The 17832-nt window shown below is 30.5% G+C and overlaps 6 protein-coding genes across 7 annotated transcripts; 3 read left to right on the plus strand and 3 right to left on the minus strand.

Moving 5' to 3' along the window:
* Positions 1 to 179: 179 nt before the first annotated feature.
* On the minus strand, positions 180 to 2113 carry LOC122402243 (tetraspanin-2A). Its single transcript, XM_043404868.1, has 5 exons — positions 1927 to 2113; positions 1202 to 1399; positions 745 to 921; positions 416 to 601; positions 180 to 330 (listed from the first exon to the last, which is right to left on the minus strand). Exons 1-5 carry the CDS (start codon positions 2011 to 2013, stop codon positions 253 to 255), a joined length of 726 nt encoding a protein of 241 aa, XP_043260803.1. The 5' UTR covers positions 2014 to 2113; the 3' UTR covers positions 180 to 252.
* Positions 2114 to 3024: 911 nt separating this feature from the next.
* On the plus strand, positions 3025 to 4817 carry LOC122402225 (calumenin-B). The gene is made up of 4 exons (XM_043404837.1): positions 3025 to 3423; positions 3653 to 4220; positions 4289 to 4404; positions 4478 to 4817. The coding sequence occupies exons 1-4, from the start codon at positions 3322 to 3324 to the stop codon at positions 4664 to 4666; spliced, it is 975 nt and encodes a 324-aa protein (XP_043260772.1). The 5' UTR covers positions 3025 to 3321; the 3' UTR covers positions 4667 to 4817.
* A 243-nt stretch (positions 4818 to 5060) lies between these two features.
* On the plus strand, positions 5061 to 5996 carry LOC122402253. The gene is made up of 6 exons (XM_043404888.1): positions 5061 to 5159; positions 5242 to 5373; positions 5452 to 5562; positions 5632 to 5711; positions 5788 to 5883; positions 5988 to 5996. The coding sequence occupies exons 1-6, from the start codon at positions 5102 to 5104 to the stop codon at positions 5994 to 5996; spliced, it is 486 nt and encodes a 161-aa protein (XP_043260823.1). The 5' UTR covers positions 5061 to 5101.
* A 696-nt stretch (positions 5997 to 6692) lies between these two features.
* Positions 6693 to 15015, plus strand: LOC122402318 (ubiquitin thioesterase otubain-like). Of its 2 annotated transcripts, XM_043405007.1 has the most exons (10): positions 6693 to 6850; positions 7200 to 8733; positions 8820 to 9261; positions 9352 to 9567; positions 9642 to 9871; positions 9943 to 10058; positions 13657 to 13709; positions 14048 to 14347; positions 14451 to 14651; positions 14795 to 15015. In XM_043405007.1, the coding sequence occupies exons 2-10, from the start codon at positions 7214 to 7216 to the stop codon at positions 14990 to 14992; spliced, it is 3276 nt and encodes a 1091-aa protein (XP_043260942.1). In that variant the 5' UTR covers positions 6693 to 6850; positions 7200 to 7213; the 3' UTR covers positions 14993 to 15015. The 2 variants fall into 2 exon arrangements, with proteins under 2 accessions (XP_043260942.1, XP_043260943.1); XM_043405008.1 differs by lacking the exons at positions 6693 to 6850; positions 7200 to 8733; positions 8820 to 9261; ... (1 more) ...; positions 9642 to 9871; positions 9943 to 10058 and adding an exon at positions 13342 to 13590.
* Positions 11921 to 13010, minus strand: LOC122402319 (DNA polymerase epsilon subunit 4). The gene is made up of 2 exons (XM_043405009.1): positions 12570 to 13010; positions 11921 to 12111 (listed from the first exon to the last, which is right to left on the minus strand). Exons 1-2 carry the CDS (start codon positions 12801 to 12803, stop codon positions 11968 to 11970), a joined length of 378 nt encoding a protein of 125 aa, XP_043260944.1. The 5' UTR covers positions 12804 to 13010; the 3' UTR covers positions 11921 to 11967.
* Positions 15016 to 15486: 471 nt separating the features above from the next.
* LOC122402245 (BLOC-1-related complex subunit 7) lies at positions 15487 to 16311 on the minus strand. Its single transcript, XM_043404870.1, has 3 exons — positions 16130 to 16311; positions 15783 to 15921; positions 15487 to 15707 (listed from the first exon to the last, which is right to left on the minus strand). Exons 2-3 carry the CDS (start codon positions 15918 to 15920, stop codon positions 15528 to 15530), a joined length of 318 nt encoding a protein of 105 aa, XP_043260805.1. The 5' UTR covers position 15921; positions 16130 to 16311; the 3' UTR covers positions 15487 to 15527.
* Positions 16312 to 17832: the final 1521 nt, after the last annotated feature.

The following is a 17832-nucleotide window of genomic DNA, read 5'->3' on the forward strand; positions in this document are numbered from 1 at the left end:
ATCAAGATTAAAAAAGTAAGAAAGAAAGAGAAAGAAAGAAAGAATTACAGAAATAAATACTCTATGCATATTCTGTGAGTCTTCTTCAAAATATATTGTTACTTCGGCTATCGGTCCATTTTGCTGACTATTCAAGCATTCGAAATTTCCATTCGTAAAACGGATATATGTACTATGTTCTCGAATCTATCAAGAAATATAAATTAATTTTTATAATGCACGATGAAAAGATGAGCGAACGTAATAAACTCCTTAATGTTTCAATGTAATAGAGTTCTCTTCTTTTTTTAAAGCTCGCACAAGCACCAGAGTGAGGGCAGCTATTACTACCTGTAACATGAAATTTATTATCATTACTACTATATATTTATTATTTTAATCGACGAAATGATTCTAATAAATTTATAGTGCTGACATGGAACATGCATAAAGACAACGCCAGACCAGCGAGCCATCCTGATCTGCCTTCCAGGAACCACGAAACCTCTTCGACGCAGCCGTGAAAGAAGGCATTACCAGTAACTGTGTCTCTACACTCGTTAGGTAGCGGTTTTTTCATTTTCAAATAATCCATCGGTCCATCGGCACCACAACAACCGATCTATTTCAAAATCTTTCGATTAATTACGTGGTTGATACCATTTAAGCGTTGAATCGATATCGATCGATTACTAAACTTTACGCAACATAAAATACATTTTTCCTACAAGGAAAACTACTTTAATAGTGTGTATATCATCTTACGCTTTCTTGAATCAGTTGCAGAACAAACGTTGCTCTTTCATCGTGGTATTTATTAATAAGCGCCGTCATGGAACGCCGTATAAGCGGTTGAATTTTACTATCGTAAGTAGAATAATCCAAAAGTATCGACGTTCCTACCATGCCAAGAACGAAGCAAAATAATTGCAGACCTACGTACTAAACAAACATATATGGAATTGTTCAATGTGTATTATTTTTTCAAGACGTTCTTACATATCTACGTATTTTCTATATATTATTTTTATAAGTTTTAAGCTGATATCGTCATTATTCTGTTTCAGGTAAAATACTGCAAATGCGATCGAAGTAAAGGCGCGACTTTCTAAACCCGGAAATATAGCCCGGTCTTTTATACTTCGTTTCTCGCCCTTTAGACTAGCTTTTTAAAATGATTAATTAGATGAATAAAAATAGTAATGTAATATATTCCGCTTACAACGAAGAGCCCCAGGATATACTCCGTAAGAGTAACACCGCAACCAATGAATGTAATAATTATGATAAATATTGAAGCCGCAAGTAAGATGTAAATTCCAATGTAGAATTCATACATATCAAGGAATTCGACCCATTCTTGGAAACCTGGATCCAGCCTTAGCCACATGCACAATCCGAACATTGCGCTGCCGAGTAACTAGGTAATAACAAACGCGTAGAAAATTTAAACAAACCATTTGCAACATACTTTTACATTCATTTCTGTTTTAAAAAAATTTCATTGACATTGTTGGTGTAAAAGAATGTAATTCTTTAATAGTTGTAGTCTCGTATTCGTCACGCTGATAAACACTGATATGATTGATACGCTGTGATCTGACTCACATTGACTCGATTGTAATAAGAATGTATATTGCAATAAGAAGAGTATTCGTATTGTAATTTGCTTACAACACTAATTATTCATAGGATAAAAATTATCTTCTTGCTTAACTATTCGGCGATTCGATAATAAAATATCGCGAAAAGAATATAAATAATATATAAAAATTCTGCTTATAACTGATTCTGCTTATCCTTTGATAAGAGTTATTTGATTTAAAAAAAAAATAAATAAAAATCTATAGAGACGTTTACGTAAGTACTAATTCGTTTCAAATTCTTGCGTTTAAGTTCTGTCGTTTACCGAATACAATCGTATTTGTTTTCATTTTGTTCGCTCACCCATATAACGGCATTTAAGCAGAAAATGGTAAATTTTATACACTGAATTCGTTGCTCCAATTGGGCTCCGGAAGTTTTGGTAACCATTGCTTAACACTATCAGTTTCAACACTCGTATATACTAAATAAATTTGTAATTGTAGACACGATTAAATGTCTTTCTCTTTTTCGCAAGAATCACTCAATGGGATAGTACTTATTAAAACGTAGACACCGTAGTTATGGACGTATCCGGCGACGGATACCTGAAACCTCCACCTAGTATTCTCTTTATCATCAGCAAACATAAGATAACTGGATAAGAACGTCCTAGATAAAAAGACTGGTCATGTATGATTCATTTACATCAGAGAAAAGTATCATCAAAAATGCAGGTTTCGGGGGGAAAGTAGGAGTCGCTTGTTATGATTTTTTTAAAATCCATATCGTTCTTACATTATCACATAATAAGAATATAAATTAAAGAAACAAAAGGAACAAAAGGGATAGTCATAAAAATATAAAACTTGTGTAATAAAAATATATATTTATATAAAGCTGGTCATACAATAAACTAAATGAAGTATACATCGAGTATCTTAAAGAATTTTATTTTTGAAATATTGTATGTATAAAAAATGTGGCGATAGATTAAACGAAACAATTCTTTTCGCATTGGCCGAACTAAATTTTACAAGTTGCCCTCGTGTGGAAATATCGTTACAGATGTAGGATCTAAAATTAGATTTAGGGGGTCTAAACGTAAATACGCTGCTAGCACGTTGTCTTCCTAGTTAGAAAAGGACAGCTTTAACAAGATTTTTTTTTCTAAATATTTCGGTATTCCAAATTACCGACAGTACTTCAAATATACTGTCCCTCTTCTAACAGTGATTTCTTATATACGCTAAATAATTATAAATTGATATTTTGGTATATTTGTAACAAATTATTTATGTTTAAACAAACTACATTTGCTTCTTTCATACTCGAAAACATACTCTAGCTTCGCACGATTTACATTTGTTTTCGAGAAATGTAATCTTTAGTTTCGTCTTTTTTCTCTTTCCTTGTTTTCTCCATTTCTGGATTATTATTGCAATCTCCGGATAGTAATTTATGATACTCCGGGTTTTATACATATCATAATAAAGTAGTAACTCTGAATATGGAACAAAGGCGTTCCAGCGTCAGCATCAGAAATGGTATCTAAAACGAATATGTAGCTGGAAAGTGGGGATGCAGCATGAAGCAAGATATTAAAGCTTTGCTGATGTAGACATCGAGTAAGCTAAACGGGAACTTCTGGAATTTTGTTCGTCAGAATTACCGACATTTTTCATTTTCGAGATTGAAACAATTTCATTTTTTTACTGACTTTTGATACCCTTTACTCGTCTGGTGTTTACGTGAGTTATGCAAGAATTCATGCTTCTCCAAATTCTAATTGGTTTTTCTGTCTTGGCGACAGCGATCCCAAAGCCGGAAAACGAACACAAGACACGAGTCATAAATAAGGTTTGTTCTTAGTTTTAAAGTACTTGGAATTTTTCAATTCATGTGCGAAAAGACGTACGTGGTCGATCGTTGTAAAAATAAACATTACTACTACTTTTATAACGAAAATTCGAATCTTCTACGTATAACCTTGCTTAATACATTTAAATAATTTCATACACTGTTACAATACAGTATTAATATGACATAATACTAAGTGAAAATCTAAATTCTTTTTATTTTATCTTAGGAACCGAGCGAAGAGGAGCATTATATCGATACTCAACATAATGCAGCTTATGATCATGAAGCCTTTCTTGGCGAAGAAGCAAAAACTTTTGATCAACTTACCCCCGAAGAAAGTACACGAAGATTAGGAATAATAGTTGATAAAATAGACAAAGATAAAGATGGTTTTGTCACTGTAGAAGAACTTAAATCCTGGATATTATACACGCAACGGCGTTATATACGAAACAATGTCGACAGACAATGGAAATCTCATAATGTGGAGGGAAAAGAAAAACTTCCATGGACAGAGTACATGGCAATGATTTATGGAGACATGGATGAGCATGAAACAGAAAATCATGAAAAATCCAAAGACAATTCCTTTTCTTATGTAGCTATGCTTAAAAAGGATCGTAGGCGTTGGATAGCAGCAGATTTGGATAATGATGATGCTCTTACAAAAGAAGAGTTTACTGCCTTTCTTCATGCGGAAGAAGCAGATCATACAAAGGATATCGTAGTACTAGAAACTATGGAAGATATTGATAAAGACGAAGATGGCAAAATATCTCTTTCGGAGTATATTGGTATATATTTGATTTCTTCTTAAATTTAATATACACAAATGTTAATTAAAATATATTTTTTATTATAGGCGATATGTATGAAAGTACAGAAGGAGAAGAGGAACCAGAATGGGTGAAAAATGAGATAGAGCAGTTTTCTATGTATCGAGACAAGGATGGTGATGGTTTTCTGACCTTTGACGAGGTGGAAAATACTGAATTTTTTAAAAAAGAAAACATATTCTTTAACTCTAACTAAATTTTTTATTTTTCTATAGGTCAAAGCTTGGATTATTCCAGCTGACTTTGATCATGCAAAGGCTGAATCTAGACACTTAATATTTGAAGCAGACATGGATGGAGACCAAAAACTTACAAAGGAAGAAATATTAGAAAAATATGATATTTTTGTTGGTTCCCAAGCTACTGATTTTGGGGAAGCATTAACTAGGCATGATGAATTTTAATAAGCTTTCCTGCATATTTTTCAAATAATACTTTTATAAACAAATGCAAGAAATACGTTGGAGATGTCAAGAACAAAATGTATAAAACATTTATGAAAAATATTTATCTTTACTAGTAGGCTAAGAATCTCTTTATAATGGCTAATTTTTACTTACCTCATGACATTGCCTCTAAATGACATTATATCTTTTAAAAATGTAAATAAGTGTTCATTTTAATAAATTACAAATATTTTAAATGTCCTTAATTAAATAAAAAGCAGTTTGGTACCTTTGCATGTATTACAGCATGGTGACAATAAGTGTTTCTTTCTTTATAATACTATATTGTAAGTACACTATCAGATAAGTGATAGATTGATACGATGATGATTATTTTTATCAGATAAGCTGTGTTTCTAGAATGAGTTGATCGGATTCACTCATTGTTTCAAAATGAAGGAAATATATTTAAGTATATTTTTAAGTTTGTGCACGGTGTCTTTAGTATTTGGTAATTGTATTTAAAACATTTGAACTTTTCAACAAAATTGGGAGAAATCAAATTAAAAACATCTTTATTGTTTACTTTTTAGCAACTATAGATGAGGATAAACCATACTGTTTTCACTTTAGATGGGTACCACCGATGTACGATAATAGACCAGAGAAATATAATTGTACTATGTCTAAAGGTGTACCTTGTATCGAACCTCTAATCTCCACAAGTAAAATTCTATATATTTATCCTAAGATAATAAATTATTATTGATAATTAAAAATAATAAAAATTATATAAATTTCAGAGCTTCCACCAAATATGACTGAATTGTGGGATATGCGAAATGAGACCCTTTTATGTCCTTTAACGTCTGGAAATGTTTGTATAAAATATGTTTTTGAATACAATAATAATAGTAAGTATATTATTCTTAAATGACACAAAATGCAAAAAACAAATCCTAAAAAACTAAAACTGATTGCAGTCGTTAATATGTCCTTTTTTTGTGGAAAAATAATGGAAGATCAAGTGACGGCTATTACATCAGGATGCTATCAACAAAATGTAAGTAATTTTCTTTATATATTTCATTGTTAAAGAACTGTTGAATCTGATTTAAATAATTTACATATTTCTATAGGTGGGTGGTTACACGGTTGAAGCTTGTGCTTGTGAATCTAGAAGAGAACCTTGTAATGCATCGATAAAAACAAAATATTCTGTTATTTTAATGATTGTAAGTTTATTATTCATATTTACAAAATATAATTATTAATGATTATTCTTAAAAGTTATTGTATTTTATATATGTTTTATCATAAATGTAATTCTTGTATTTAGTATAACTAATATTTTATATGTAATATATTAATTTTTTTATATCTAATAGAAAATATGTACCTGTACACGACTTTATTTTTAATCTAGTTTTATTAAATTACTTATACTAAAAGGAAAAAACAAATACGAACGTAAGTGTGTATTTTAAACATTATTATCATATACAAAGAACAGGGAATTATAAACAAAATAAATACGCATTAAAAAAATCATTTAATAGTTAATATATGTATATGATTAATGATTAAAAATTGTATTGTACATAACAGTGTTAAAAGTAATTAGAAAAAAGTTATGAAGTGTTTATAAAATTAAAGTATTACTAATAAATTATAAAATTTTAATGAAATATAGAAGAGTATTTTAAAAATTAAACGCGACAAATACGCTGAACTAGTAATAACAAGTACGCGTTTCTAGTAAAAAGGTACGATGCTTTTATACTTTCCAAATTAATTCAAATATAATCGTGTCTAATTATTTTCAACGATATATGTAAGGAAACTTTAATATACGAGATATAAAAATTACTTAATGAGAAGTACATTAAGATCTTACATATCGAAGCCATAACGGTTCAGTAATTGGGCATATCCGTTTATCTAGGAACTTTTCACAACAGTATTATATATATGGATGTATGTATACAGAAAGAAAACTATTTATGTGATCCGTTTATGAATCTGATGGTAGTGCGGACCACGGACAAATACAGTGACTGATTTTGTATTAACCGCATGGTATATAGTTTAAAATTGCACATATCACTTAAGTATGATGTTCTTCATGCGATATATTAAAAAGCTGTTTGTTTTGAATACAATGTAAACGGATATTTAGCGGTGGTATACTTGCCGATGAATGTAAGTATTGCATCGTTACACCTGCTGTGAACTCACAGAGAAACATTTGTTTTAGGTTATTAAACTATATAAAATCAATTTTTATATTACCAACAGTCGAATTTGAACTACTTTACGTCAATATTACTTCTTTATTATACGAATTCTGTTACATTGTTTTCGTATTTAATTCGTAAATAATTTCAAGTTTCCTGTGTTCAAAAAAATTTCAATTGCAACATAGTTTATCCACATTAGTATGAGAAACTCTTATGTTTCGTAGAATCTACCTACTATCCTATGGGTCTACCACAAAATGCATATCTTTTATATCATAATACATGTCTTAAATAAAAATGTTTTTTTATAGAAATATACCGCAATATGGCAGAGCAACAACAGTCACCTCCTGGTTTTAAACGTATGTCTTTAGATAAAATTATCGAAGCTATGACTGCTGATTTGGAAAGTTCTAATGGTCATTATGTCCAATTTGGTGTAAATCCACAACAAGCTACATCTCATAATTGGGGAGATTATTCTTCGGGCCAAACAAGACACTATATTACTAGTCAAACTCCGCCGTCTAATCCACCTACAATGCAATCAATGACTCCAATGAGTACTCCTCTTTACATGCAAGATATGTCCAGTTACGACTCCACAACAGATTCAATTTATTTTCCATCACAGACAGTAAATCATTTAGGTATAAATGAAAATAATGATTTAATTGGTACAATAGATGTTGGTGGAGGCAATTATATTAATGTAATTTATGGAAATGCTTCACAAATCATGGCAGAACAATGCCAACTTTCAAATATAACATCATATAGAAATCAAAATATGATCGACCGAGAATATGGTCTATTTAATGATCGACACATTACAGTACCATCTGAGTTGCCAACTCAAAATTTCAATGGAAAACAGCTAATCGACAATTTAGTTGGCAATTGGGTACCAAACCAATCTGGTACTTACAGCCCCTTTGGTGGTTCTCCAAATGTAACACCGGTACCACAATCAAATGCAGATGTAAAAGAATCCGAAGAGCTTCCCAGATGTTCTACAGATTCTCAACATAGAAAGCCTCGTGTAGTAGCAGAAGTTAAACCTATGCGGCCTTCTTATTCCGATGTATTAACAAAATCTGCTCCAACACCTCCATCTCCATTAACAGTTCAATCCATAAAACCTAAACCCGAATCTATAAGTAAGAAGATCTCCAACAAAAATTCAAAGAACAAATCTAAATCTGCAGTATTGAAGAGACAATATTCATCCGGAAGCGATGATCATAATTCTCCAAAAATACAAGTACCACGAAAAGTTTTAGAAAAGAATAATTCAAATCTTCCAAGACGTTGGGTGTCGTTGGATAACCTTGGCTTGCAAACTGAATCCCATGAAATAAATACTTTTGATAGGTCTAATCAATTTGAAAAGAAAAAAATTTCAAAAACTCCCAAGAAGGCAGAAAAGGGAGAAACGCTTAATAATTCAAAAATTCAAAATAGTAACTCAAAATCTATTGGAAATTTTCTTAAACGACCTATACAAATAAATAACAATTTGAACACAATAAATACTTCTAGCCAAACCGTTTCTCCTGAAAAAATGGAAAAAAATCAACAAGTTGTAAATAAATCAAATAAAGAAGAGAAAAAAGTTACCAAGGAAAAGAATTGTAAACGTTTTCAAGCTGAAAAAGCACAGCAAATTAAGAAAGCTCAAAGAAATCGAAGAAGAGAGAATAGAGAATCTCCCGTGAAAGATTTGTGTAAAAATTTAAATAAGTATGCCAGTCGTTGGTGCAAAATTGGATTAAAAATATTTCATTGGTTGTTACACTTAGTGTCCGACGTAGTTAGTATGAGTGCTAATCTCATTATTCAACTGTAAGTAATATTTAATGCAACAGATGCATTTTACACGATTCAGTGATTTTAGAAATATGTTTAAATATTGTACATATTTGTTTTAGTTGTAAATGCGGATGGTATCATACTATACTATATTTAAAATACTCATGGATTTACATAGCTGTAACATTTTCAAAAATTCGTATTTTAAATGCTGTTGGCAAACAATTAGATAATTGGTTTGGAAATAGTAAATTTGCATTTTGGCGCAAAATAAAAGCTAAAAGTGAAGAAAAAGAAGAAAATAGTAACTGGATACGTGGTGGTCTTGAAACTAATATTGCATTACCTAGCACTGGTGAAGAAGCTATGAAGAGATTATTAGCTTGTAAAGGAAAAGATCCTTACAGTATACTTGGTGTAACACCAACGTGTTCAGACGATGATATTAAAAAGTATTATAAGAGACAAGCTTTTTTGGTGCATCCGGATAAAAATAATCAGCCTGGTGCAGAGGAGGCATTCAAAATACTTGTACATGCCTTTGATATAATTGGTGAACCGGTACTATTTTTATATTTATAATAATAATAAGATTGCGATGAAAGTTATTTTCTAAAGTTCTTTGTAAAAACCTTACATTTAATATTTTAGGAACGTAGACAAGCATTTGATCAAACTAGACAAGTAGAAGCAGCTTGGGGTGAATTGAGCGATTTACTCTCTCAACTTCACAGAAAGATGGAACAGGCAGCAAATACAATAAGGTGTACGAATTGTGGTTTGAGGCACAAAAGAATACCTACACAACGTCCTTGTTATGCAGCACGATTTTGTGCTCAATGTAAAATACGTCATAGTGCAAAAGAAGTAACTATTAAAATTGATTAGAAAGAAGGAACGAGTATTGAACTGTGCTTCTAAATAGATTATATTTTAAATAGGGAGACATCTGGGCAGAATCTCGTTTAATGGGTTTCCTTTGGCATTATTATGCATGCATGGAAGGAGCAGTATATGATGTCACTGATTGGGCAGCTTGTCAAGCTGGTAATTTAAAACATCTGAGAGCAAATACACATAGCGTACAGTACAGGATTGTCTTGGGCCAACGACCACCTTCACAAGCAGCCAATAGTGGTAAAAAACGTCAACAAATAGACCCAAATACGAGGTATTACTATTTTATAATTTCAATAAAATGCTTTATTTTTCTCATTAACAAATTGTTTTTATATCAAATAGCGAAGCAGATTTTGAAGACTTTTTAAATAATCTATACAATCACAGCAAGACCGGAACTTCAAGCGCACCAGGAGATCAAAACTCCTTTAGAGATTGTAAGCGACGTAAAGCTAAACGTAAGAAGTAAACAGATAATGGCAAGTTACTTCCTAATCTTTTAGTATCCTTCATGTATGATTATACAGTAATATACATACATACTTCTCTAATGAATTTTCATATTCTTTCTTTGAAACAAATATCGGTAATATTCAGTGATTTTAGCACAATATTGAAATTATATTAGACAAATTTTAATAAATATACATATACGTATATCACGGTAACGTATTTTTTGTCATAAAAGGTAACATTATTTCTATTTTTATTGTAACGACAAAAGTTTAGCATAGCAAAAATGTCGCAAAATAAAGCTTATTTAAGAAATGTGAGATGAAAATCTGCTTAATGTTAGGAGAATAATTTGAACGTAAATATTTTAAACATTGATTTACGTATACGTAAAAACTGCTTGTACTTTCCTAGAATAACAAAATATACATTTTAAATTTATTTAAAATATAAAAGTTCGTAATAGTACGGTTTATTAAATATAATAAAAAAAGAGGTGAAATGTATTGCAAATTACATTTAAAAGAAAAGGGGAATTAATACTAAATTAAAAGAAAAACTCTATGTAGAATGCAAGCCATTTTCATATTACATTCATAATATAGACTTTAATAATACAGATTGAGAATTGGATGAATAAAAAAAGTATTAAAAAAGTAAGAAGTTGAATGCTTATTGAAGCATAAACAACCTTTTAATTCACCCTGAATATAATACTCAAGAAATATTAATGTTATAGTAGTATTTTAACATAGCATGCAAAGTGAAATTACAATAAGTTGTTCCAAGGATATTTTTCTTTTTTTAATGAAACTGATAAGCAATGAAAAGAATTTAAAATCTGTGTATCTCAAAGCACTTGAAATAACGTGTCTGCTTTCAGTAAACTTTCAATGTAATAACCATGCAGTATAAATATATAAAAATTTTTTATTACATATATGAATTTTTCTATGTTCTAAATTTGTTCGGTTTTCGACTACAGTTAAAATAGTAGCCTACGCATGTAATTGATGTACATATATATTAACGAGATTATACGAGTAATAATCTGTAACTTCTTACATTGTATGTTTCTGCATCATCATTATTTACTATGAGTCATGATCTCTGAACATTTATAATTGGTAGCATATAAAAACTAAATGATTGGCGTATATGAAATAAGACTGATTTTTTTCTCTTTGTTATCCATAAGTTGTATACTAGATAGAAATGTTTAAAATACTCAATTTCGTGTGAATATTCTTTGACGTTTCAATAGAGATTTTTAGAATTTATTCTCTTAAAATTGCATACAAATGCTATAATTACTATTTAAATTTAAAGCTAAAAGTAATTATGATGTACAAATTTCATTCTGCATTATACAAGGTATGCTGCAAATAATATAAATACAGTTAACAAAAATAATGTTAAAGTATTTATAGAAATATATTAATCTGTATGTTATTAAAAAGTTTTATTTATACACTTTATTTGTATAATAAAAAAAAATTGTGCAATTCTTTGTATATGCAGATGAAATCATATGAATGTGTATTGAATGAGTTTTACAATAAAGATACACATTAGACATACAGCTTATAAATTTGAGTATAGATATAATAAAATATTTTCAGCCGATACCTTTATCTCTATTATATGAAGAAATTTAGAACTATGTCCGTGTGCTTGAGGATTCATAATAAAACGCTTTTAAATAACTTTCATGCACTTTTCATATGTTTGCTTAAAAAACTTTATTTCAATTAATCGAATTGGTACAACAAAATTAATGAAATTTAAACATCATTTACACTTATGTAGACAGAAAGTATAATGTAAAATGCTTATTTTAATAATAAATCTTATGAAGTCAGCTTTTTACATTTGTTAGATATGTAACATAAAAACATACATGAAAACTAAATATTATTCTAGTGCCCCTTCTAAAAATACAAGTGCATCAACATTATTTATCGCATTTGTTACATCTTGTTTTTGTATAGTCTTTTTCTTTTTCATCTGTACAGTATGTTTATAAGATTCTTTAGCTAGAGAATCTATAAATAATTCCTGGAATAAAAAGCAAAATTAATAAATATTGCATGGCACGAAATACGTACACTTAATTGTGTGACTGAATTGTTAGACAACAGAATTTTATCATATAATTCAGACAAAATGTAACCATTTCTAATTCATTGAATTACTTTACAATTTTTGTGTACAATGATACAATTATATTAGGTTAGTGCATATAAAATGTCATCTTTACATTGTTTTCAATAATTGAATTTTATACAAATCAAACTTGGGATATTTAATATACCATCAAGTGTTATAAAGTACAAACATACGAAAAATGACATTTCAAATATTCGAACTTAATATATGCACCTTACGATACTAATTACATTTAAAGATAAATCATTAACGAATTTATCATTTTTAACGATCGAATGTTTTATAATTAGTGTAATGTACAAAAAATGTAATAATACAAATGTAACTAATGTATAGTTCATAATTACCGTGGATTTAGCAATTAGGAAAACGGCTTCTTGGTTAACCATATTTACTTCGGGATCCATTTTTATAATTGTTTTTACCCGACTTAACGGTAACTTCACTAATTTTTCTTTTTGTTCTTCATCGGAACGGATATTATTCTCAATTTCTTCTTGAGAAGTTTCTTCACCGGTGCTAATATTACTGTCATTTAATTCTTTATCATTTGTACTTTGTTCGTTTTCAAAATTTGCCATATTTATATTGATCACGTTGAAGGAAATCGCGTCACGATTTATCGATAAAATATCGATTACGATTCGACTACTTAAAATACTATAACGTTAATATTACTAAATATATAACAAATATAATAAAATTAAATATTATTCATTGGAAGTGGCCACGTATAATGAAAGCAAGTGCTGGGAGAAAAATAGTGAAGTTATCGTTTATATATATAAATAATAACATAAATGAAACCTTTAAGTGGCGTGAAAAAGGACCTTTAAGAGCGATATATTCTGTTATAGGTACAGGTACAAGTTCGTTAGGAACGCATTTTCGATTACACCACAGAGTAACATACAGAAGCGACACTTCTATCGGAATTTTGAATCTTTGATGTTCTTTGAGGCAATATTGCCGATGTTAGTACTTGTTTGACATACAGGGAAGGCAAAAGTTTTCGCCCGACGAGTACCCTTTACATATAATTAGCATTGCTAATAAATGAAACACGAAATATAATTGAGCCCGCGCTATGTAAATTTACATGTGTGCACCCTCAAAATTTGGTTTCGCAAAAACTAGGAAGTGTCGCTTCTGTATATTATTCTGTGACTTTGTGCTATAGTGTGCCATTTTGAGAAACACAGTTGCCAATCTAAAGCTTTTAAGTACGACGGTAAATGCTTTTCAATTTCCACATGGACATCGGACTTTTATTTACGACTGGTAATTTGACAGTCGTTTCGAAATTTATGAAAATCTCTTGAAATATGGAAGAGAAATCTTTGAAAGGGCAGTTAACGGAAAATACAGGTTTTTAAACATAAACTACAATTTCAAAACATGGACATATAATTTATTATATTCGTTTTATTACAGACGTCAACCAAGATGAATTGATTATTCAACAACAAAGGCGAATCGAAAAAGAGGTTAATATTCACTTTCTGTCATTTTTAAAATCGATGTATTGCACATTTTCTTATCAATTAATAATCAGATTTTATTAGAAAATTACAAATTATTACTTTATATTGTTAACAACTGTTATTAATGTTCGTTCCTGTTTTGTTGTGTCCCGTTCTTCGGTAAACTTTATGTTTGTTAAAGCAGAGAATGTGCAATACAATTACACTACCTTAGAAAAGAAGATAATTCTAAAAATTGTTCCAAAGTGATTCTGTGATTATGTTGATTAATACAATGCGATATATAAATTCTTTATTCAAAAGAATAAGCAAAGTTATAGAACGGATCGACTGTTTTTCAGATTTCTGAATCTATCGCTCTAGTTGGAGAAAAAGAATCGATTAAGAGCTTGGAACGTGAATACACAGAAGACGATGTATATCTTTCTAAAACTAAAGTACTGGGTCAAAAGTATTCTTACATTAGAAGAACCAGGCCAGATGGAAATTGTTTTTTTAGAGCCTTTAGTTATGCATATTTAGAAAAACTAATTGGAAATAAAGATGAATATGAAAAATTTCGTGAATTTGCGTTAAAAAGTAAAGACAGTTTGGTAGCATTAGGTTTTCCCCAATTTACGGTCGAAGATTTTCACGATACGGTAAATACATGAGATATAAAAGTAATTTGTTAATTTCATTTTGAAGAATATATGTACCTGTAAGCTGTTAGAAAAAAATACTTGATTCTTTTTGGCATTATAGTTTATGGAAGTAATCGACAAAGTAGGAGGAGGTGCAGAATCAAGTTACATCGAACTACACAAACTTTTCAATGAACAGGGTTATTCCGATTATGTCGTTGTATATCTTAGATTAATTACATCTGGTCAATTACAACGCGAAGCTGATTTTTATCAACATTTTATAGAAGGAGAACGTACTATTTCAGAATTCTGCCATCAAGTGAGTACGATAAGCATTATCAACGCGATGTAATTTTCATTTTCATACAAAAATATTTACAATACTGTTATTAATAATATACATCTACCGATCTAATCAATTTTGTACGAACTATGGAAAAATATTGCGATACATTTTTGTAGGAAGTGGAACCAATGTACAAAGAATCTGATCACATTCACATTATAGCAATGAGTACTGCTTTAGGAACTGGAGTGCGAGTTCGTTACATGGATCGAGGTGCAGGAACCGAAGTAACTGCACATGACTTTCCCGATGGTGCCACTCCAGCGGTTCATTTATTATATCGTCCTGGTCATTATGACATTCTTTACCCTTGATAAATTTCGCACAACAACAATTTGGAAAGTCTCATTCATGACAAAGATTTATTATTTAACAAATTATATCTTACGTATGTACTAAAAATTTATAAAACTATTATTTGATGAAATATCGTGTAATAATGCAATTACAAACAATCAATTTAAATTTGATCATGTATACTATAAGAATATGAAATTTTATGTGAAAGAGAGTTATTTACTTATACATTTTATCTTCTAAAAAGGTACGCGTTTAAAGAAATTTTTGTCAATTGTAATAAATTGTTTTCCAATTCAAATTATAAGTTAATTATATAAAATAAATAATAAATAATTTAACAATAATTATAAACTGTTACATCTTATGTTTCTCAAATGTAAAGTACATTTTATGTAAATTTAAAATGAGAATGTAGCTGTAGAACTTAAATTTAAAATTTTATTTGGGTACATTTAGTCAAGACAGACACACAAATATTTCTTATTATTCTGATTCTTTTATTACTTAATAAGGATACAATATAAACCAGATATGCAGCAAATTATATATTTATCTCTGCATAGCACGTACTTGCTCCGTAACTTGTTCCAAAATTATGGAATTCCTACTCATGGAATCTATTTGACATTCTAAATGCGTAGCTATAAGAGCAAGTTTCGTCAAATTTGTTTCAGCGGTTTCTAAACTGTGTTCTTGCTGTGCAAAATTTTTAGCGCTGTGCATTAATATCTGTAAACACATCTTAATTAGAAAAGGAACCAAATTTTTTTATAGATACTATGTAAAATTTATGCAAGGTATTACTTCGCTGCTTTTTGAACCCCTCTGAATTTGTCTGGCAAGAGAAGCAATGTTATTAACATTAACTTGTACTCTATCTGCCAATCTCATTTTCGACTCGACGAACAAACTGCGAGCACTTGTACTTGAAGCTGAAGCCATACTGCAATTTCGTATAAATTTTAAATAAAAAACATTCCCGTTTCATAACCCTATTTCAATACAAATAAAATATAAATATTGTAACTTTAATAAAATGATTTAGAGTATAATTTGATATACTCTAACAAATACTTAATAGTACTATTTTATAAACACATACAAGATAGATCATGGCTGTTTTTAAATATGTTTTTCCAAACTATACGTACGTGTTTATTTAAAGGGAAATAATCAAAAGTAAAATCAGCTGATAGTTATTGGATAGTATATCTGAATTTCGAGCTACACATTTTTATATGCATTTCAAACAGTGATATCCATTTACTGGATCAGATAAGGGGACGGTTATCAATGTAATTAGATCGAGCACTAGGTACACAGGTGCACTCGTTCCATTTTTCTGCATGAAAATGGTATCGCCATCTAATATCGGGGATTCGTACTGCTAAAATCGTGCTAGGATCACAGAATGTAGGAGGAGGTATCACACTTTGGATGCCATCTAGTGGTGAAATCGTGTACCATCGCTCGACAAGTTTCAATGTTCCGCAACTAGATGGCGCCACAATAGAGACCACTTCAATAAATCGCAGCTGTCAATGAACTACGACTCGTTAATTTACTAATTACTCTTTTTCTGGGATTCATTCATGAACTTTTAGGGTTTAATAATATAGCTGAAACCCTTGGCAACATTCGAGGATACTTTTTATAGCCATAGCATGCGTTATTAAATAGTTATTAATCAATACCCGGAACTCTGCACACGTTTTCGAACTATTTAACGCGACACCTAAGGGATCTATCGCTAATAACTAATCAATTAGAGCAAGGAGCGGGGTAATATTGGTCCTAGAATGTGGCCAGGGATGTCCTCTAGGTTCCCTAATAGCGAAAATATGCGTATCATTGTTGAAAAGTTGATAATTCATCGATTAAAGGAGACGGTGATACAGCCGTGAATGTTCCGACTTCCGATATATGTTAATAACTATTTAATAACGTTTGCTATGGCTATAAAAAGTATCCCTGAAGGTTGCCAAGGGTCTATACTATATTCTTCAATTCCAAAAGTTCATATTTCATTCCCAGAAAAGGAGTTATTAATGAATAATCAAGGCTATGTATATCACGAGTAGGAGTTTTAGTTCGAAACCCTGATGTTAGATGGCGCCACTATATTTCGGCAAAAAAGTGACAAACGACAGTATCGCCATCTAATATCAGTGTTTCGAAGTCAAAAAATCGTCCCAGGATTACAGAATGATAGTGGAGGTATCCGGAGTACAGCTACCCCCACTCCTCCTCCTCCTGATATACATAGCCTTGATTATTCATTAATAACTCTCTTTCCAGGAACAAATTATGAACTTTTAGAATTGAAGAATGTAGTATAGACCCTTGGCAACATTCAAGGATAGTTTTTATAGCCCTGGCATGCGTTATTAAATAGTTATTAACAAATATCGGACGACGGAACATTCACGGCTGTATCACCGTCTCCTTTAATCGATGAATTATCAACTTTTCAACAGTAACACGCATATTTTGGCTATTAGGGAAGCTAGAGGACATCCCTAGCAACATTCAAGGACCAAGTTTACCTCGCTTCTTGCTCTAATTAATTAATTATTAACGATAGAACCCTGAGGTGTTGCGTTAAAAGGTTAGAAACTGTGTCCCGACTTCGGATAATTGTTAATAACTATTTAATAACGCATGCCATGGTTTGAAAAGGTATCCTCGAATCTTGGCAAAGGTCCATTCTACATTCTTCAATTCTAAAAGTTCATAAATGAATCCCAGAAAAGGCGTAATTAGTAAATTAATGAGCAGTAATTTATTAAACTTCGAAAACCTCATAGTTTGCTGTTTTCGCCACTAGTTGGCGCCACAATGCAAATCGCTGCTT

Source organism: Colletes gigas, unplaced genomic scaffold, assembly GCF_013123115.1.
Source record: "Colletes gigas isolate AHSC1104 unplaced genomic scaffold, ASM1312311v1 Colletes_gigas_Sc00034, whole genome shotgun sequence".
NCBI lineage: Eukaryota > Metazoa > Arthropoda > Insecta > Hymenoptera > Colletidae > Colletes > Colletes gigas.